Consider the following 22,455-nt stretch of genomic DNA (forward strand, 5'->3'; position numbering starts at 1 on the left):
GGGGAAAGCTCTCTTCCATTTCCGCTCGCCCCCGCCGGCCCCGCCTCCCCTGCCCCCTGCTGGGTCCTAGTGCCGACCCCTCTGGTAGTGTCCCGGGCTCCATCCCTGCGAAGAGCTGACGCTGACACCACGGAGCCAGCCTGAGTCCGATCAGGTAGGGAAAGCCAGCGGGAAGCCGCGGAGGCCCCCGGCGGTTCCCGCGCGACTGCAATCCGATCTGGCCTTAGTTTCCCTGTGGGCGCCGAAGGCGGACTGGGTTGGCCTGGCGCGAGCCGCGCGGGCGGGGCGGGCGGCGAGCCGCCCCGGGCAGGTTACCGGCCCAGCAGGTCCTAGAACCCGCCGGCTGTCTCCGCGGGCCGGCTCTTCGGAGACCGAGGCTCGGCCCGCGCGTCCTAGAGCCCGCCATGTTGTGGGCTTTTGTCCCAGCCGCGCGGGCCGCCTAGCGAGGTCCCGGCGCCTTGGCCCCCCCTCCCTGGCCGAGGCCCTGGCTGCCCCTCCCGCGGTCCTAAAGAACGCCATCTTGCAGGCCTTTGTCCACATTTGGCCCTCCGTCCATTCATTTGTTCACTCCCTTGTTCTTCGCTCACTCCTTGCCACGTTCTCCGAGGCCACGTTTTCCAAGGGCTCATTCCGAGACGAGTCAACCCAGGGCCGTGCAAAGGCTGCTTGTCTCTCGGGGTGCCGACCTGGACGGTGGCAGGGAGCGAGGGAAGCAGGGTTTCTGCAGCTCTCGGCCCCTCCTCAGCGCGTCTGTAGACCCTAACGCCCTTCAGACTCCACATGCGTTAGGGGCCGCATTTTACTGATGAGGAAATTGAGCCCAGAGCGCCGTGGGGCGCTTACCTCTCTGCTGCCCACTAAGTATTCCCGAGGGCACTGGGGCAGGGGGTAGGTATTTGAAGGATGCAAAAGAATTTTCCCATGGGAGAAGACAAGCAAGTGCTCCATAGGCAGAGGAGACTGCATACAGAGGTGGGGACGGTTGAAAACTGTGGCTGGACCTTAGGTCGCTGTCGGGAGAAGGGCACTGCCCCCGGAGCTGAGGCTGGAAAAGTATGTTGGGATCAACTTGTGAACTTTCCAAGTTGGAGGCCTAGGAGGCCATCTCTGCACTGTTCCGGCAACTCACCAGATTTGTCCTGGCCTTTGAAGCCTATGTGATGACTTGTTTAGAGATGGGGAGACTGAAGTGTCTGCTCTGTCACTTCAACCCTGCCCCCAGCGTCCTAGCCTAAGCTTTTTGGGAATTGGATTTTTTTTTTTGGAGGCTGGCTGGTGCTGGGATCTGAACCCTTGACCTTGGTGTTATGGCACCGTGCAGGAATTGAATCTCTGCATCCCTGGTGAAACAGCAGAACTTCATCACCCTCCTAAGCCAGTAGTGAAGCAAAGACAAGGCTCCATCACCACAGCAATTAACCCACTGTGGGATACTAGGGTGATATTTGGACCCTGTGAACTGGGAAAGGCTGAAAAATAGTTGTTGACTGACATTCTTACAGACTCCTACTATTGGGGAGGCAGAGGCAGAGGGTTCGAATTCCATCTGAGGTTGATTCATTACGTTTGTTTTGGTCACCAAACAGGGTTCTGGATGTAGAGGATGCAGAATACAGATAATCAGGTTTCCTGGCTCTTTGCCAGCCTGGACTCTGGTGCTGCAGACAGAGAATTAACAACAAAACCATAAGATGTGTAGCTCACTGGCTGTGACCATGACTAGTTAACTAGTTATTTTGCTTCTCTGTGGTGTTACTTCTTATAAGAACACTAATCCTATTAAGTAATTAAGGTTAAATGAGGTCATAAGGGGAGGCCTTAATTATTTCCATAAAGGTCCTATCTCCAAATACAGTCACAAGGTGGGTAAGGGCTTTAGTATATGAATTGGGTATGGGGGTGGGACACAAACGTTCAATACTTAACAAACTTCTAGGCAGATGTGAGGTTAGCTTGAGTAGTCTGAGTAATGTGCATAAAACGCTTAGAATGATAGCTGGCCCACGGTAAGCTTGCAAGGAATGTTATCCAGATGACACCATAAAGGAAGTTAAAAAGGAGGACATTAATGTGGAGGAGATGGAGAGTGAGCAGCAGGGATACAGACAGCATTAAGAAAGGTGGTCACGAAAGCCCTCTGAGTAGGCGACAGGGACCTAAGGCCCATATGAAATTAAAGAAACAGCTACACAGAGATCCTGGGGTAATAGTGGTCTGACAACTGCTCATGCAAAAGCCCTAAGGTGGAAAGGAATGGGGCTCTTTGAGGAGAATAAAGGGTGGAGCTTCGGAAGCCATGGAGAGAGGAGTGGGAGAGGAGGTAAGTGGGAGTTAGAGGGGCCTTGCTGGTCATGGAAAAGATATTGGCCTTAGTCCTGGGAACGGTGGGAAGTCTCATGATTTAGCTAATAAACCTTGAATGAATGAAGACTGGTAGAGAAAGAACCCAGCCTAGGGCCTGAAGACTTGGGTTTCAGTCTGGGCTCCTTTACTAATTACATATCCTCGTGTGAGTTTTTTCCCTTTTAGGGACCTTAATCTCAGCATCTGACAAAGAGGTATAGTAAAAATGCCTCTCTTCTAGGACCTTGTGAAGGCCTAAGGATGTGTGTTTCATTCTTTTTTTAATTTTTAAAGATAACTGGTAAGGGGATCTTAACCCTCAACTTGGTGTTGTCAGCACCACACTCTGCCAAGTGAGCCAACCAGCCACCCACCCCTATATAGGGATCCAAACCTATGGCCTTGGTGTTATCAACACCACACTCTCCCAAGTGAGCCACGGGCTGGCCCTTGTGTTTGGTTCTTAAGTGTTGGTTGGAATGATCCAGGGAGTGTGTTTAAAGTACAGATCCCTAGGGCCAGCCCATGGCTCACTAGGGAGAGTGGGGTGCTGATAACACCAAGGCCACGGGTTCGGATCCCTATGTAGGGATGGCCAGTTAGCTTATTTGGGAGAGCATGGTGCTGACAACACCAAGTCAAGGGTTAAGATCCCCTTACTGGTCATCTTTTGAAAAAAAAATTTTAAGGGCCGGCCTGTGGCTCACTCGGGAGAGTGCGGTGCTGATAACACCAAGGCTGTGGGTTCGGATCCCATATAGGGATGGCCGGTTCGCTCACTGGCTGAGCGTGGTGCTGAGAACACCAAATCAAGGGTTAAGATCCCCTTACCGGTCATCTTTTTTAAAAAAAAAAAAGAAAAGAAAAGAAAAAAAATTTTAATAAAAAAAATAAATAAAATACAGATTCCTGAGCCCTACCTCAAGCTCCCTGGATGATTATTCTGATGCAGGAGTTTCACAGACCTGACTTGGAGAAACATTACTCTAGGGAGTGGTGGGTAGAAGAGTCCTGGGTAAACAGTGAAGTCAGGAGTTAATGGTGGGTCTTTAGACAGAGGCCTAGTCTACCTTGCCCTGTACTCTTCATGGAGCTGGGCACCTGCTGGCATCAGTCTGGCACTCCCTTACCTTTTCCCATGGGAAGCGCCTTAGGAAGAAGGATGTACTCCTCTAGCTACCTGGTCTCTGGTTCACAGACAGGAAGACTGAGGCCCAGAACCAGCAAGGGGCAGTCTAGAGGCCAGAGCTCAGAATCAGTGGGCCTAGTCCTCTGAGAGGGTAACAGAGTCATAAAGGGTGGTGGCTCTGGTTTCAAGGCAGTTCTGCAAGGATGAGAGAAGACACATTTTGATCTGAGATCAGAGTTCTGGTCATTGTGGGGCTGGCTCAAGCAGCGAACAAGTCTGGGAGGTCCCGGACCACTAAGCAAGGGCCCAACAACTTGAGGCAAGTTGAACACCTGGATTCAAGGCTCTCCAGTTAGCTCAGTTGGTTCGAGTGTGGTGCCAATAATGCCAAGGTCTAGCATTTGATCTCTGTTAATGGCTAGCCACAGAAAAGGAAAAAGAGATAAAGACATGTGGATTCAGGTATTATCTGTATGAATCCCAGCAGTGTGACTGTGGGCAAGTCAGTTAACTCTTAGAACCTTAAGTTATTCATCTGTAAAATGGGGACAGTAATCCCTATCTCGGGAAGCTATGAGAGAATTAGAGTTACATGCTCAGCAAAGTGTCTGGCTCTGAGAAGACTCAATAATTGAGGGCAGTAATTTTTCTTGTCGCATTCAATCCTTACCCAGCCCTGCGAGAAGTACTGTTATTACCTCTGTTTTTCAGATAAGAAAACTGAGGTTCTAAAACACACAATAAATTGCACAAAGTCACATCAGATGGCAAGTAATGGAGGCAAGATTCAAAACCAGGCAGTTTGGCTTCAGAGGCTGTGCACTTGACGATAATGCTGTACTGTTTTTCTAGACCTCAGTTCCCTTACCTGTGAAAGGGAATAATAGAACTTTTCTCATAGTGTTGCTGTGAAGGGTCAGTGAGTTAAAACACATAAAGAGCCTAGGATACTGCCTTGTATTGGGCAAGTGCTCAGTAAATGCAAGTTATCATTTTTTTAAGGAGAAACTTTATCAAGCAGACTCCAGAGTTGGTCTGGAAAGGAGGTAGTGAATGCCTCGTCCAGAGATAGGGAGGGATCCCAAGATCCCCTGGAAACTAGGAGGAATAAAAACCATTGAGGTTAGAATTTAAGCCCCTTAACTCACCTTCAGGCCCCAGGATTTAATGGGAAAAGTGAAATAACCAAGCTGAGGGTAGAACAGTTGTGTGTGGTTTCGGCCAAAACCCAAAGAGATGCAGGAAGAGCTTCCTGGGGGGAGGTGGGGCTCAAATGAAGGATTGGTAGGATTTGGAACAACCAGGAAGGACCTGAGAACTTGCATGGTATGATGAAAGCCATGGAAAGTTTTTGAGCAGAGAACAGGAAGCATGACATAGTACTTTAGGGAGAACTCTCTGGCTACATTGGGGGAGGTGGGGGAGGGAAGTGGGGAGGACTGAGGCAGGGCCTCCAGGGAGATCGGTGCTGACCCTAGAGACGCAGCCCTTGCCACTCACCCTAGGGGCTCCTGTATTTCCCCCAGCACCCTCCTGGCTCAGCGCAGCTCCAACTCCCTCCTGTGTCATAACTTAGAAGCCACCAACCCCTGAGGAGTTCAGATGAGGAAACAGGCCTATAAACAAGCACCAGTTTCATGGAGGTCTCATAGTAAGTTATCCATGGGCCTGCAAGTGGAACCTAGGCCTCCTAGCCTCTGGGAACCCCCCTCACCCCCATCCCCTAGCAGCAGCTGCTGAACACTCCTTAAGTGGATCCACCATAATCCTCTTCTCTTCATCTCCCAGGGAGGATGAGCTGATGTTAAGACTAATATAGCCATTAATCCTATTTGCTTCCAACTGTGATCCCCAGGAGCAGCTGGTGGAGGGTGTCTGGGCCCTGGACTGGAAAGTAGGGACCTCAGCTAGAGCTGGTGTCCTAGGAGGCCACACCAGGTCAGATATATCGGTTATGACTCAGAAAGAGGCTTCTAACTGCTAGCAGTGGCTCAAACTGCCTTGAGAGAGAGTGAGCTTCCCATTACCAGAGTTACTGGAACAGGAGTCCAACAGAGATTCCAGAGAAGAGGGTGGACCAGGATTCCTGTCTGGGGTGGAGTTCCTCACAGCTGTGTAGGACCAGAATTCTGTGTGAACAGTTGCTGTCTCTGAGAGCAAACCAACCAGCGGGGAAAGACAAAACACATGTGCTGGGGACCTATCACTTCCAGACATTGCCAACCACCACATTTAGCCCATTGGCTCCACCCTCTTCTGGACCCAGGCTTGTCTTCCCTGGGTGCTTGGAGACCTTCAGGTCAGGCCCATGTCTGGGTACCCTCTGCATCTGCAGCCTTGCACAGCACACTGTGTCTGGGTAGAGTCCTTGGACACTGAGCCCAAGAAGGAAGATGGCAACAGAAATGGAACCTGGGCCTCTGGGAATGCCACAGGGTTTGGAAACGTCCAGAGGTTGGGAAGGGAAAGGCAGGTGGACTTTTTGTGACCCCAGCCTCTTCTCTTAGCCTCTCTGAGGTCACCTGGTCCAACTCCTTTCTGTCAACGAGCAAATTAGAGTGGAAACTTGAACGCAGGGTATCAGAGCCAGGAATGCTTGGCAGGAAGGATGTGGGGTCCCAGTTCGGTCTGAGCATCCCCAGGTTGGAAATGCAAATAAGACAGGGCCTCCTCTGAGGCCTCACTTTGGTTAGGAGAGAGGCCTTGAAGAAAGGTGAAGGGATGCAGCTTCGGTCTAATATTGCTTCTCTTACAGAGAAGCCCCGCCCACCAAGGCCATGGAGGTGGAGGCCTCGGAGGCCTGGTCCCCAGCCCCTGGCTACAAGCGCTCTGGCCGCCGCTACAAGTGCCTGTCCTGTACCAAGACATTTCCAAACGCTCCCAGGGCAGCGCGCCATGCTGCAACACACGGGTCTGCAGACTGCACGGAGGAGGTGGCCGAGGTGAAGCCAAAGCCGGAGACAGAAGCCAAGGCGGAGGAAGCCAGTGGGGACAAGTTGTCTGGATCAGCAGCTAAGCCTCGGCCCTACGCGTGCCCGTTGTGCCCCAAGGCCTACAAGACGGCACCCGAGCTGCGCAGCCACGGTCGCAGCCACACGGGCGAGAAGCCCTTCCCGTGCCCCGAGTGTGGCCGTCGCTTCATGCAACCTGTGTGCCTGCGCGTGCACCTGGCCTCGCACGCCGGCGAGCTGCCCTTCCGTTGTGCGCACTGCCCCAAGGCCTACGGTGCGCTCTCCAAGCTCAAGATCCACCAGCGCGGTCACACCGGCGAGCGGCCCTACACCTGCGCCGACTGTGGCAAGAGCTTCGCCGACCCCTCAGTGTTCCGCAAGCACCGGCGAACACACGCGGGGCTACGGCCCTACAGCTGTGAGCGCTGTGGCAAAGCCTACGCGGAACTAAAGGACCTGCGCAACCACGAGCGGTGAGGGCCGGTCCGGGGCGGGGACGACGGCGGTGGCTGTAGCCAATTGGGCCTGGGGTGGAGTCTCAAAGAGTGGAATGAGCCAATGGGAAGGTGGGTGGGGCTGACCTCGGGGAGGGGCTGGGCAGGTGGGAAGAGTTGGTGCCCCAGGTTGGATAGGGATGGGGCATGGGGGCGGGGCAGACCACCATGAGATGGAGTCCCGAGAACAGGGTGGGGTCAGAGTTGCCTAGGCTCCTGAACTGCTGGAACGGGGCAGGGTTTGAAGTTTGGCGGGTCAGAGGGTCTTTGGTGGTACACGGGGAATGTGAGTGGGGCCTGTCCTGTCCAGGTCTTTGATGTGCACAGGGGTTTCTTACTCTGGGGTGCAGTCCTGGGTGTACCGAGACTCCCAGGGATGTTTAGGGAACCCCTAAATTACAGCCAAGACAGGCAGCACAGCTCAGATTCTGGGGCTGTCACCTTCATGCCCGGTCCTCCACACTCCCACAGGTCCCACACTGGTGAGCGCCCCTTCCTCTGCTCCGAGTGCGGGAAGAGCTTCTCCCGCTCTTCGTCACTCACGTGCCACCAGCGCATCCACGCCGCGCAGAAGCCCTATCGCTGCCCGGCCTGCGGCAAGGGCTTCACGCAGCTCAGCTCCTACCAGAGCCATGAGCGCACCCACTCGGGCGAGAAGCCCTTCCTGTGCCCGCGCTGCGGCCGCATGTTCTCCGACCCCTCGAGCTTCCGGCGCCACCAGCGTGCGCACGAGGGCGTGAAGCCTTACCGCTGCGAGAAGTGCGGCAAGGATTTCCGGCAGCCGGCAGACCTGGCCATGCACCGGCGCGTGCACACAGGCGACCGGCCGTTCAAGTGCCTGCAGTGCGACAAAACTTTTGTGGCGTCCTGGGACCTCAAGCGACACGCGCTGGTGCACTCAGGCCAGCGGCCCTTCCGCTGCGAGGAGTGTGGGCGTGCCTTCGCTGAGCGCGCCAGCCTCACCAAGCACAGCCGCGTGCACTCGGGGGAGCGCCCTTTCCACTGCAACGCCTGCGGAAAGTCCTTTGTGGTCTCATCAAGCCTGAGGAAGCATGAGCGGACCCATCGTAGCAGTGAGGCTGCAGGGGCTCCCCCACAGCAGGAGCTGGTAGTGGGGTTGGCGCTGCCTGTGGGCGTGGCAGGTGAGGGCTCAGCCGCCCCAGCAGCAGGTGCGGAACTAGGGGACCCTCCAACAGGGCTGCTAGAGCTACCCCCGGAGCCAGGTGGTGTGATGGCCACACAGTGGCAGGTGGTGGGCATGACGGTGGAGCATGTGGAGTGCCAGGATGCTTGTGTTGGGGAGGCTCCTGGTCCCTTGGGTGGGGCAGGTGAGGTGGGGGGTGAGGAGGTTGACGAGAAGCCACCACAGTTTGTGTGCCGCGAGTGCAAGGAGACCTTCTCCACGCTGACGTTGCTGCGGCGGCACGAGCGCTCACACCCGGAGCTCCGGCCCTTTCCCTGCACCCAGTGCGGCAAGAGCTTCTCAGACCGGGCCGGGCTGCGCAAGCACAGCCGCACACACAGCTCTGTGCGCCCCTACACCTGCCCTCACTGTCCCAAGGCCTTCTTGAGTGCCAGTGACCTGCGCAAGCACGAACGAACCCACCCCGTGTCCATCGGGACCCCCACGCCCCTGGAGCCCCTTGTGGCTTTGCTAGGAATGCCTGAAGAGGGGCCAGCCTGAAGCCCGTGCCTCACCCCAAGCCCCACGCTCCCAGGAACCCAGCACCCCAGGGTGCCTCCCGAACCCCTTTTGCCCCAGCTCACTCTTTAGACTCCAGATCCCTGCCCCTGAGCAATTAGCTCAGCTGTCGCCCAACTGAGAGAGCTGGGAACAGTAGAGGCTGGCAGCAGCTGTGAGAGACGTGGTTCTCTCTGAGCAACATCATTAAAGCATTCACTTTGACACTCGGCTGTCTTCTGTGTTCTGGTTTGGGGTGCAGGGGTGGGAGTTTGGGCATCAGATAAGGTTCAGCAGATTAGAAACCAGAAGGGTCTTTGGATACATTGTTTGTCAAAGTATGTTTTAGGATGTTTTGCCACAAAGGGTTCCAAGGCCAAGTACAGAAAATTCCCTGTGCCCTTTTTGGGGATTCTTGGTGATCAAAAGTGTATTAGAGGTATTAAGTGCTGGAGTGAGCAGATCTGTTTAGCTTTGTTTAGCCTATACTTATTTGGCATGGAAACCTTTTACTGAGTAGTTCTACTGTCCTTTTATAGAAAATAAACTGAGGTAAAAAAAAATTAACCTTCCCTGTATACTGCAATAACAAATTAGAAATATACTTGGAGGAAAAAAGGGTTTCCATTCACAACAACAAAACCCACAGAACAAAGGAGTAAGCCTCACAAGAAATGTTATCTCTGGCCTGAAGGATATGAGGTCAGACCTAAGTAAATGGAGATATATACCATGTACCTGAATGGAAAGACTCTTTAAAAGAAGCTGATTCTCCCCAGTTTAATCCTTAAATGCCTTGCCATCCTAAAGGATTTTTTATTTTATTTATTTATTTTTTTTATTTTTTTTATTTTTTTTAAAGTGACCAGTAAGGGGATCTTAACCGTTGGCTTGGTGTTGTCAGCACCACGCTCAGCCAGTGAGCGAACCGGCCATCCCTATGTAGGATCCGAACCCATGGCCTTGGTGTTATCAGCACCGTACTCTCCTGAGTGAGCCACGGGCCGGCCCTCTAAAGGATTTTTTAAACAGAACTTGAGAATCCAAAGTTCATGTACAATAAATTTTTTTAAAACAGAGTTGATGTGTTTGATATGCTTCATAAACAGCAAACACTGGAGTAAAAACAGGCTATTATTGGCACAAAAATAATGGAGAGAGAGTGGGGGGTGTTCAAAACAGCCCTGACTATTTCTGTGAATTTAGTTTTTATGGTAAATGTGATTATTCAAAACAGTGGGAAAAGGATAGACTTAAATAACTTTCCAGTTGTATTCGTACTCTGGAAGGCTATACAACAATTTTTAAATAATTTTTCAAAGACCAAAAATGGAAAAACAAAAAGGAGGCCCCACATTTAGTGTAAATTGGTACAGCCTCTTGGGAAGATGATTTAATCATACTTAAAAAGTTGAACGCACATAGCCTTGGACCCAGCAAGTACACCTCATAATTTACACCACAGATTTCTTTTTCCACTTCTGTTGCAAAATCAAAGATAGAAGAATATTCAATGCAGCAAACTTTGTGGTAACAAAGAACTCTGGAACACCCTAAATGTCCATTGACAGAGGACTAATTAATTAAGGCTAACCACTGTGAAATACACTATGCAGGTGTTTTTTTAAAAAATGAGGCCTATCTGTTACTGAACGATGTCCGAAAAATATGGTACAAAGCCCTGTGGTTAGTATGCTCCCCTTTGGGCCAAGTTACACATAAGTGCTCAAATTCCCATAGAATATTCTAGAAGGGTACTCAAAAACTGACTCAAGTTTATAAATTCCAGCCACTAATGCCTTCCCCATTCATAAGCCAAAACACAGCCAAAGGTAAAGTGAATCAGAACCTCCTTTCTGTGCTCTTACCTCAAGACTTGGGGGCCACCAAATTGAAATTGTCAGGAAGTGACCAGCGTGCCAGATCCACATGCCAGCCATAGGGGATATCGTAGCAGTTGTCCATAGCCCAGGCTTGATGGACCAGGTGGTCAGTGCCAGGAGCAGAAGTGGCAGGTGTCTCCTTGATGGCAGGGCCTCAGCGTCGTCATACCCAGGCCCTCAAACATTAGCTTTAGAAGGAGCCTTCACTACTGGTCTCCATAATAGAACAAGGGCCACGTGTCAACAGCAGGGGCTACGGTGTAGGAAGAGAGCACCGGTTTGGCCAAGGACACTCACTGCTCATCCCTATACCCAGAACAGGGCAGCCACTGACCACAGGCCTCCTGTCTGTCTAGGCTGGGGCCACAGTCTGATGGGGGCCAGGAAAGAAACAGACCAGACTAGAGGATTGAAAGCAGGGGGACTTTGGTTACTACCAACTTGCTCTGTGACCTTGAACAAGATGGTTTATCTTGGGGGTGGGGGAGATACCTTTTTAAAATCGATACAAAGAAAAAATAAATAAATAAAATAAAATAAAATAAAATTGATACAAAGATACCATATATGCTGATCAACAGATACCCCTTGCTATCTACCTGTAATTAAGAATGAAGTGGTGATAACACCAAGATCAAGGGTTCGGATCCCTGTACAGGCTAGCCACCAAAAAAAAAAAAAAAAAAAGATATAATTCACATATAAAACTAACCCTTTTGAAGCACACAATTCAGAGGTTTTTAGTGTATCATAGGGTTATGCAACCATCACAATCTAATTCTAGAATATTTTCCTCCCTCTAAAAGGAGCTCCATACCCATTAGCTGTCACTTCTTATTGCCCCCTGCTGTAACCCCTCAGCCCTAACCAGTCACTGATATACTTTCTGTCTATAGATGTGCCTATTCTGAACATATTTTGTAAATGGAATACCATATGTGTAGCTTGTATCAATACTTCATTTTTTTTATTGCCAAATAATATTTCATTGTGTGGATATACCACATTTTGTTTATTCATTCATCAGTTGATGGGCATTTGGATTTTTCCATTTTTTGGCTATGAATAATGTTGCTATGAACGTTCATGTACAAATTTTTGTGTGAACATATATTTTCAATTCTCTTGTATATATGAGTGTATTTCAAAAAGGTCATGGAAAAATGGAGTTAAAAGATAATATGAATCTTTCCATGAGCTTTTTGAAGACCGCTTGTATACCTAGAACTGCTGGGTCACATGGTAACTCTATGTTTAATTTGAGGAACTGTCAGACTGTTTCCAAACTGGCTGCACCATTTTACATTCCCACCACTTGTTATTATCTGTCTTTGTTATTATAGTTGTTCTAGCGGGTGTGAATTTTGTAGTTTTGATTTGCATTTCCCTGATGGCAAATGATGTTGAGCATCTGTTCATGTATTTATTGGCTATTTGTATATTGTCTTTAGACAAATGTCTATTCAAGTCCTTTGCCCTTTTAAAATTGGGTTGTTTGTCTTCGTGCTGTTGAGTGGTAAGAGTTCTTTATATATTCCAGACACAAATTCTTTATGATTTGCAAAAATTCTCTCCCACTCTGTGAGTTTTCTTTTCACCTGCTTGATGATGCTGTTTGAAGCACAAAAGTGTTTAACTTTGATGACATCCAGTTTATCTACTTTTTCTTTTGTTGCTTGTGCTTGGGGTACCTTATCTAAGAAACCATTTACTATCTAAGGTCATCAAGATTTATGCCTGTGTTTTCATCTAAGAGTTTTCTAGTTTAAAGTTTTATAAACGTTTATAAAGTTTATAACTTAGTTATAAACTTATAAAAGTTTTTATAAACTATAAAAGTTTTATCACTGAAAGCTCTTACATTTAGGTCTTTGATCCATTTTGAGTAAATTTTTGTATAAGGTTTGAGATAGGGATCCAACTTCATTCTTTTGCTTTGGATGTCCAGTTGTCCCAGCACCATTTGTTCAAAAGACTATTTGTTCTCCATTGAATTGTCTTGACACTTGTTGAAAATAAACTGACTCAAAATATTAGGGTTTATTTCTGGACTCTCAATTTTATTCTATGGGGGTATTATGCCAGTACAACAATGTTTTGATTACTGTAGCTTTGTGTTCAGTTTTTAAATCAAGACCTGTGAGTCCTCCAGCTTGTTCTATTTCAGCATTATTTTTGATTTTCTGGATCCTTTGCATTTCCATATGAATTTTATTTTATTTTATTTTTTATTTTTTGGCAGCTGGCCAGTAAGGGGATCTGAAACCTTGACCTCGGTGTTATATCAGCACCACACTCTCCCAAGTGAGCTAACCAGCCAGCCAGCCCTTCCATATGAATTTTAGAATCAACTTGTCGACATTTGCCTACCCCTCTCACCGCAAAAACAAACAAACAAAAAACACTAAGGGCTGACTGGTTAGCTCAGTTGGTTAGAGCATGGTGCTGATAACACCAAGGTCCAGTGTTCAATCTCTGTACCAGACAGCTTCCAAAAAAAAAAAAAAAAAGCTAGGTGGGATTTCAGTAGGGATTGCATTGAATCAATTGATCAATTTGAGGAGTACTGCTATCTTAACAATATGAAATCTTCTTCCCCATGAACATGAGATATTTTTTCATTTATTTAGATATTTAATTTCTTTCAACAATGTTTTGTAGTTTTTAGTGTATAAATCTTACACTTCTCTTAAGTTTATATCTAAGTATCTTATTCCTTTTGTTATTATTATAAATGAATTGTTTTCTTCATTTCATTCTTGGATTCTTCATTGCTAGTGATGAGAAATACAATATATTTTTGTACATTATTCTTGTATTCTACAACCTTGTTGGTTTATTAGCTCTAATAGTTGTGTGTGTGTGTGTGTTTGTGGATTCCTGAGGATTTTCTATGTACAAGATCATGTTATCTGTAAATATAGTTTACTTCTCCTTTCCAATCTGATGCCTTTTACTTCTTTTTCTTCCCTAGTTTCTCAGGCTAGAACTGTCAGCACAATGTTAAATAGAAGTGGTGGGAGCAGACATCCTCATTTTGTTCCTGATCTCAGAGAAAAGCATCCAGTATTTCACCATTAAGTATGACATCAGCTGTGGGTTTTTCATAGATGCCTTTTTGTAATCAGCAAATTGAGGAAGTTCCCTTTTATTCCTAGTTTCTTAAGCTTTTTTATTGTGAAAGGGCGTTAGATTTTGTCAAATGAATTTTCTGTGTCTATTGAGATGATCATATGGTTTTTGTTCTGTATTCTATTAATATTTTGTATTACATTAATTGAGCTTTGGATGTTAAATTAACCTTACAGTCCTGAGATAAATCCCACTTGGCTGTGCTGTATAATCCTTTTTATATATTGCTGGATTTGGTTTGCTGGTATTTTGTTGAGGGTTTTTGCATCTATAGGCATAAAAATATTTCCCTGTAGTTTTCTTTTCTTGTGATGTCTTTGTCTGGTTTTGTTATCTGGGTAATGTCCCAGACAGTCTGACTTTTGGCCCTCACTTTTCTTCTGCCCAAGCTTCCCTTACTTCTCCAGTTTCCTACCAGGGCTGTTGCAGGTACTGAATGCTTCTGGGGGGTGTACCATCAGAACCTCTGCTGCTGGGGCAATAGTTGACATCAACCCTCAGTCCATACTGTGGACCATGGTCATCATCCCCTCCCCAGACAAATGGCTGGAAAAATTGGGGCTCCTCCAAGGAGAATGCTCCAGGCCCAGTTAGGGAAGACAGCAGGCTTTGAAGGTAGGGCACTTATTCTGGACTCAGCTGTGGAGATTTGGAGACCAGTTCTAGATTATTTACACAGAGTCCACTCACAAGAGAAATCCCTCCCCCTGGAGCCTGCCTTCCTTTCAATCCCTACCCCAGCTCTGACCTCATCTACCTACTCTCTCCATTCAGCAGGCTCCAGCCACAATGGCCTTCTGCTTGTTTCTTCCCAGCCTCAGGGCCTTTGCACTTGCTGTGCCTGGGAATGGAACCCACTGCTCTAGATTTGCCCATGATGCTCTTTCCCTTTACTCTAGTCTCAGTTCAAATATCACTATGTTAGGCTTCTACTGCTGCATAATAAATTACCACAAATTTAACAGTTTAAAACAACACCGGTTTACTATTTTATAGTTCTATAGGTCAGGAGTCCAGTCAGCAGAATGCTCTACTTAGGGTCTCACAAGACTAAGTCAAGGTTTTGGGTGGCCTGGTCTCTTATCTAGAGGCACTGGTGTAGAATTCAGTTCCAGAATTAACAGAATTCAGTTCCTTTTGGCCATAGGACTGAGGTCCCTGTTTCTTTGCTGGCTGTTAGCCAAAGGCTGTTCTCAGCTTCCAGAGGCCATCTACATTCCTTGGCTGGGGGCCCCTTCATATTAATAGCCAGCAATGACACATCAAGTCCTCCTGCTTAAGATTTCTGACTTCTCATTCTGCCTTCCTCTTCTTTACCTTTTTTTTTTTTTTTGGTGGCTGGCCGCTATAGGGATCCAAACCCTTGCTTGACCTTCATGTTACAAGGCTGTGCCCTAACCAATGCCTTCCTCTTCTACTGCTAGCTGGAGAAACTTCTCTGCTTTTAAGAGTTCATGTGATTACATTGAGCCCACCTAAATAATCCAAAATAATCTCCCTATTTTAACCTTAACTTTAATAAGTAACCATATGTGTGTGTGTGTGTGTGTGTGTGTGTGTGTATGTATATATACATATACTTTTTTTCTTTTTTTTGTAGCTGGTATGGGGAACTGAACCCTTTATCTTGATGTTACAAGGCTGCACTCTAACCATCTGAATGAACCGGCCAGCCCAAACTTTAATTAGTAAACTTAATTACATCTGCAAAGTCCCTTTTGCCATGTTAGTCTACATATTCATAGGGATTAGGGTGTGGAATATTCGGGAGCCATTATTTTGCCTACCACAGTTCACCCTCTAGCCTTCAAAGTTCACGTCTGTCCAACATACAAAATATATTCACTTCCTCTCAAGGTCCTTAAAAGTCTCATCCCATTACAACATCAAGTCAAAGTCTGAAAAATCTCATGGTCTGACTCAGATGCAGATGAGGCTTTGGGTATGATCCCGGAACACTATTCTTTTCCATCTGTGGACCTACAAGTGAAGAAGCGAGTCGTGTGCTCCCAACAGGCAGTGGTGGGACAGGCACAGGATAACAGTTATAGACATTCTGGTTCAAAATGGGGATAAATGGAAGGTAAAAAGGAGTCATCAGGGCCGACCCATGGCTCACTTGGGAGAGTGTGGTGCTAATAACACCAAGGCCGCAGGTTCCAATCCCTATATAAGAATGGCCGGTTAGCTCACTTGGGAGAGTGTGGTGCAGACAACACCAAGTCAAGGGTTAAGATCCCCTTACTGGTCATCTTCTTAAAAAATAAATAAATAAAAAATAAAAAAATAAAAAGGAGTCATCAATCTAAAGTAATTTCAAAACCCAGCTAGGAAAATTCCCTTAGGTTTCCAGGCATGGAAGTGATCCTCTACGGCTCTGCTCTGCCCTTCGGATTAGTCATCTTTTCTAAGAAGCCGTTCCAGACCACCTATTAGAACAGCCATCTCTAACTCTCCATCAGTTTTTGACACATCATTCTGCTTCATTTTTTTTATAATACATGTTACACCTCTATAATATAATATTTTAGCTATTTATTTACTTGTGTTCTCTACTGAAATATAAACTCCATGAAAGCAGAGACTTTGTATTTTCACCTGTTTTTCCAACACCTGCCATGAAGCCTGGCACATAGGTCTTGCTCAATATATATTTTGTGAATAAATAAATGAGTTAAATATGGAATGGGGTGGTGTGATAGGCTGAATAATGTCCCCCCCGCCCACATGTGTCCATGTCCTAATCCCTGGAATCTGTAAATGTTACCTTATCTGGCAAAAGAGACTTTGAAAATATAGGGGAAAAACTCCAGGTAATAGGACTGGGCAAAGACTATATGAGTAAGATACCAAAAGCACAAGCAACAAAAGAAAAAATAAATAAATGGGATTATATCAAACTAAAAAGCTTCTACACAGCAAAGGAAACAATCAACAGAGTGGAGCCTATGGAATGGGAGAAAATATCTGCACACTATACATCTGACAAGGGATTAATATCCATAATATACAAAGAACTCAAACAACTATACAGTAAAAAAATAATCCATTTTAAAAACGGGCAAAGGAGATGAATAGACACTTTTCAAAGGAAGACATACAAATGGCCAACAGGTACATGAAAAAATGCTCAGCATCACTAGTCATCAGAGAAATGCAAATCAAAACCACATTGAGATATCATCTCACCCCAGTTAGACTGGCCATTATTAAAAAGACCAAGAATAACAAATGCTGGCAAGGATGCAGGGAAAGGGGAACTCTTCTACACTGTTGGTAGGACTGTAAATTAGCACAGCCATTGTGGAAAACAGTATGGAGCTTTCTCAGCCAACTACAGATAGAGCTACCATATGATCCAGCAATCCCACTGCTGGGCATATATCCAAAGGAATGGAGATCATCATGTCGAAGGGATACCAACACTCCCATGTTCATTGCAGCTCTATTTACAGTAGCCAAAATATAGAACCAACCTAAGTGTCCATCAATGGATAACTGGATACAGAAAATGTGGTATATATACACAATGGAATACTACTCAGACATAAAAAAAGAATGAAATCCTACCATTTGCAGCAAAATGGATGAGTCTGGAGAAAATTATGTTAAGTAAAATGAGCCAAACTAGGAAAGAGAAATACCACATGTTCTCACTTATAACAGGGAGAGAGAGAGAGAGAGACAGGGAGGGAGGGAGGAAGAAAGACCACAACAATTCAACTCTCAGAAGGAGAGAAGAGAACAAATCTAAGGTTACTGGAGATGGGGGGAGAGAGGGAGGGGGTTTGGGGAGGGACAGGTCAGGTAAAGGTCATAAAGAAAAATCATGATTTGTAATAATGAATATGCTAATAATAATACTTTTAAAAAGAGACTTTGAAGGTGTGATTAAGTTAAGGATCTTGAGATGGGGAGATTATCCTGGATTATCTGGGTGGGTCCTATGTAATCATAAGAGTCCTTATAAGAGGGACACAGACTGAGTAAGAGTTGCAGGAGAGGTGATGTGAAGATGGAAGTAGAGATTGGATTGATGTGCTTTCAATTGGAGGATAAGGTCTCTGGCCAAGAAATACAGGCACCCATTTAGTGGCTGAAAGAGGCAAAGAAATGGATTCTCCAGCACAGCCACCAATAGGAACCAGCCCTGCCAACACCATTACTTTAGCTCAGTGAAAGTGATTTTGGACTTCTGACCTCTAGAACTGTAAGAGAATAAAAGTGTGTTGTTTTAAGCCACAAGTCTGTGGTAATTCGTTATATCAGTAATAGGAAACTACATAGTTGGGATGTGTTAACACGCACAGTGTGTGCCTGCATCCACTGGTGGTTCCCCAGTGTTCATACTCCCCTTATTCCAGAGTAACTGAACTTTTATCAGGGCAGAAAGCTGCTCAGGATAAAGATTATCTTCCTCAGTAACCCTTTCAGCTGGATGTGGCCATACGACTACATACTAACTGGATTCAAGCAGAAATGGTCTGCACAACTTGAGTCATGCAAATTAAGGGAAAGGGCAAGCCATGCCTTCCCTCTTCTGCCTTCACAAGGGCCAGACTGTGGAAACGACTATCTTGGATCACTTGGGAGAGGGCAATGCCCTCAGGGTGAAACAGCAACAAGACAGAAAGAACCTGGGCCTTGATGGCTTCATGGAATGACCCACCATACTAATTTGGACTCTATATAACAAAGAAATGAGGGCTTTAAAAGAAGAGGAGAGTCTGTCTCTCTCTTGATCTCTCTCTGCTTCTACCATCTTACAATATGAGATCCCTGGGTCACTGTCGCCACCACCAAATGGACTTTGGACTTCCCAGCCTCAGAAACTCCTCGAGAGACTTCCAGTCAAGATGGCAGAATAGACGGTCCCTGGCGTCACTCTCTCCCACAAATCAACTGATTTAAACTATAAAAACATAACAACAAGTGCATACGGAATGGGGAGACGTCCAGTGGGGGAGGCAGAAGCTCCGCGGAGACCACATGCCCTGCGGGGCCGCCGGCACACAATCTGGCAGATAAGCTTCACTGCCGCCACCCAGCTCCATTCCCAGCCCAGCCCAGTGAGCACAGAGTGGGGAGACGTCCGGCAGGGGAGGCGGAGGCTCCGCAGAAACCACACACCCTGTGGGGCTGCCACTGCATGATCCAGCAGGAAGGCTTCACCGCAGGCACCCGGCTCCATTCCCAGCCTAGCCTAGTGCACTTGGAGCAGGGAGACATCCGACAGGGGAGGCGGGAACTCCATGGGGACCACACCACTGCCGCACGATCCAGCAGCCCGGCCCAATGCATACAGAGCACAGAGACGTCCAGCAGGGGAGATAGAAGCTCTGTAGAGTCCACACACCCTGTGGGGGGGCCACCACCACACGATCCAGCAGCAGGTAGGCTTCATCGCTGCCACCCGGCTCCATCCCAGGCCCGGCCTAGCGTGCACGGAGCAGGGAGACATCCAGCAAGGGAATGGGAAGCTCTGCAGAGACCACACGCTCTGCAGTGCCTCCACGCATCCCAGCAGCCCGGCCCAGAGCGCACAGAACAGGGAGAAGTCCAGCACGGGAGGTGAAAGCTCACCAGAGACCACACACCCTGCAGTACCGCCCCGTGATCCAGCAGCCTGGCTGAGTCCAAGCTGACCAGAGAGGTGGCTCCCCGAAGAGGCCCAAGACCCGAGGCAACCACACACGCAAGGCACTAGTGGCCAACTGAGCAGTCACTGAGGTAGCCATACCAAATTGGCAACCACAGCAACATCTTAGTCAGTCAATAATGTCAAACCTGTGGACTGTGAAACCCCCTGCCACAATGAATAAACATCAAAGAAAAGATACCAGAAATATGAAAAATCAAGAAAGTACACCACCAAAGGATAATAACTCTCAAGCTCTAGATCCTATAGAACAAGAAGCCCTTGAAATGACTGACAAGGAATTTTGAGTGATAATTCTAAGGAAACTGAATGAGATACAAGAAAACTCAGCTAGACATCATGATGAAATGAGGAAAAGTATACAGGACCTGAAAGAAGAAATCTACAAGGAAATCAATGCCCTGAAAAACAATGTAGCAGAACTTGCTGAACTGAAGAAGTTATTCAGCGAAATAAAAAACACAACAGAGAGTTTAACCAGCAGGCTTGCAGAAGTTGAAGAGAGAACCTCTGAACTTGAAGATGGGCTGTTTGAAATAACACAAGCAGACAAAAAAAAAAAAAAGAAAAGAAAAGAAAAGAAAAGAAAAAGAAAAAAGAATCAAAGGCATTGAAGAAAATCTGAAGGGATATCAGACAACCTTAAGCACTCAAATATCCGAGTCATGGGTATTCCAGAAGGGGAGGAAAAAGGAGATTGCATTGAAACATATTCAACAAAATAGTGGCAGAAAACTTTCCAGGCATAGGAAAAATCACAGATCTTCAGATCCAGGAAGCTCAACGATCTCCAGACATATTCAACCCAAAAAGGTCTTCTCCAAGACATGTTATAGTCAAATTGGCAAAACTCAAAGACAAAGAGAGAATCTTAAAAGAGAGAAGCATCAAATCACCTATAAGGGAGCCCCAATCAGGCTAACATCAGACTTTTCATCACAAACTCTAAAAGTCAGGAAGGAATGGGATGATATATTCAAAATACTAAAAGACAGAGATTGCCAGCCCAGAATACTCTACCCTGCAAGGCTATCCTTCCGAAATGAAGGGCAAATAGTATATTTTTCAGACAAACAAAAACTGTGGGAGTTCACCACCACACGACCACCCTTACAAGAAATTCTCAAGGGAGTACTGGGTTTGGTTCCTGAAAAATAACTACCACTGCCATAAAAACCCAAGAAAAATCAAAACCCACCAGTATAATAAAAATGGCATTCATGAAGAGAAAACAAACAAACAAAAAGACTATCTACAACCCAAGGAACCAACAAACACAGAAAACAAACAGTAAATCAGAAAGTAAGGAACAAAAGACACCTAAGACAACCAAACAATAAACAATAAAATGCTAGGAATAAGTTAACACTTTTCAATAACAACTCTTAATGTAAAAGGCTTAAATTCCCCAATCAAAAGACACAGACTAGCTGACTGGATTAAAAAGGAGGACCCAACTATATGCTGCCTTCAAGAGACCCACCTCACCCATAAAGACTCACACAGACTAAGAGTGAAGGGATGGAAAAAGATTTACCATGTAAACAGAAAAGAAAAATGAGCTGGAGTGGCTATTCTTATATCTGATAAAATAGACTTTAAACTAAAATCCATAAAAAGAGACAATGAGGGACACTACGTAATGATAAAAGGACTGATCCATCAAGAAGACATAACAATCATAAATATATATGCACTCAACGTTGGAGCAGCCAGATTTATAAAACAAACTCTATTAGACCTAAAGAAGGAAATAGACACTAATACCATAATAGCCGGGGACCTGAACACCCCACTGTCAATATTAGACAGAACATCTAGGCAAGGAATCAGCAGAGAAACACAAGATCTAAACAATACTCTAGACCAATTGGACTTGGCAGATATCTACAGAACATTCCATTCAACAACCTCAGAATATTCATTCTTCTCATCAGCACATGGATCATTCTCCAGGATAGATCACATATTAGGTCACAAATCAAGTCTCAATAAATTCAAAAAAATTGGAATTATCCCATGTATTTTCTCAGACCACAATGGATTAAAATTAGAAATCAATAACAAATGAAATTCTAGAAACTATACAAACACATGGCAATTATACAGCATTCTATTTAATGACATATGGGTCCAAGAAGGAATCAAGCAGGAAATCAAAAAATTTATTGAAACTAATGAAAATAATGATACATCATACCAAAACCTGTGGGATACTGCAAAAGCAGTATTAAGGGGGAAATTTATTGCATTAAATGCTCATCTCAGAAGAATGGAAAGATGGCAAGTGAACAACCTAACACTTCACCTTAAAGAACTAGAAAAACAAGAACAATCCAAACCTAAAGTTAGCAGACAGAAAGAAATCATTAAGATCAGAGCAGAACTTAATGAAATTGAAACCCAAAAAACAATACAAAAGATCGATGAATCAAAAAGTTGATTTTTTTGGGCCGGCCCGTGGCTCACTCGGGAGAGTGTGGTGCTGATAACACCGAGGCCGCAGGTTCGGATCCCATATAGGGATGGCTGGTTTGCTCACTGGGTGAGCGTGGTGCTGACACCACCAAGTCAAGGGTTAAGATCCCCTGACCGGTCATCTTTAAAAAAAAAAAAAAAAAAGTTGGTTTTTTGAAAAGATAAATAAAATTAACAAACCATTAGCATGGCTAACAGAAAAAAAGAAGAGAGAAGATTCAAATAACAAAAATTAGAAATGAAAAAGGTGATATTACAACTGATTCAGCTGAAATACAAGGAATCATTCGAGACTACTATAAACAAGTACACACCAACAAATTAGAAACTCTGGAGGAAATGGATGAATTTCTGGACACACACATGCTCCCAAAACTGAGCCATGAAGACGTAGAAAATCTGAACAGACCAATAACAATAAAGGAGATTGAAGCTGTTATCAGAAGGCTCCCAACAAAGAAAAGCCCAGGACCAGATGTATTCACAGCAGAATTTTACCAAACATTCAAAGAGGAATTGACACTGATTCTTTACAAACTATTCCAAAAGATTGAAACAGACGCAAATCTCCCAAACTCATTCTATGAAGCAAACATCATCCTGATACCAAAACCAGGTAAAGATATTACCAAACAAGAAAACTACAGGCCGATATCCTTGATGAATATAGATGCAAAAATCCTCAATAAAATACTAGCAAACAGA

General features: G+C 45.9%; 1 protein-coding gene across 1 annotated transcript; it reads left to right on the plus strand.

Moving 5' to 3' along the window:
* Positions 1–102: 102 nt before the first annotated feature.
* On the plus strand, positions 103–8,807 carry ZNF668 (zinc finger protein 668). Its single transcript, XM_063100789.1, has 3 exons — positions 103–154; positions 6,228–6,896; positions 7,389–8,807. Exons 2-3 carry the CDS (start codon positions 6,250–6,252, stop codon positions 8,599–8,601), a joined length of 1,860 nt encoding a protein of 619 aa, XP_062956859.1. The 5' UTR covers positions 103–154; positions 6,228–6,249; the 3' UTR covers positions 8,602–8,807.
* Positions 8,808–22,455: the final 13,648 nt, after the last annotated feature.

This window comes from Cynocephalus volans, chromosome 6, assembly GCF_027409185.1.
Source record: "Cynocephalus volans isolate mCynVol1 chromosome 6, mCynVol1.pri, whole genome shotgun sequence".
Lineage (NCBI taxonomy): Eukaryota > Metazoa > Chordata > Mammalia > Dermoptera > Cynocephalidae > Cynocephalus > Cynocephalus volans.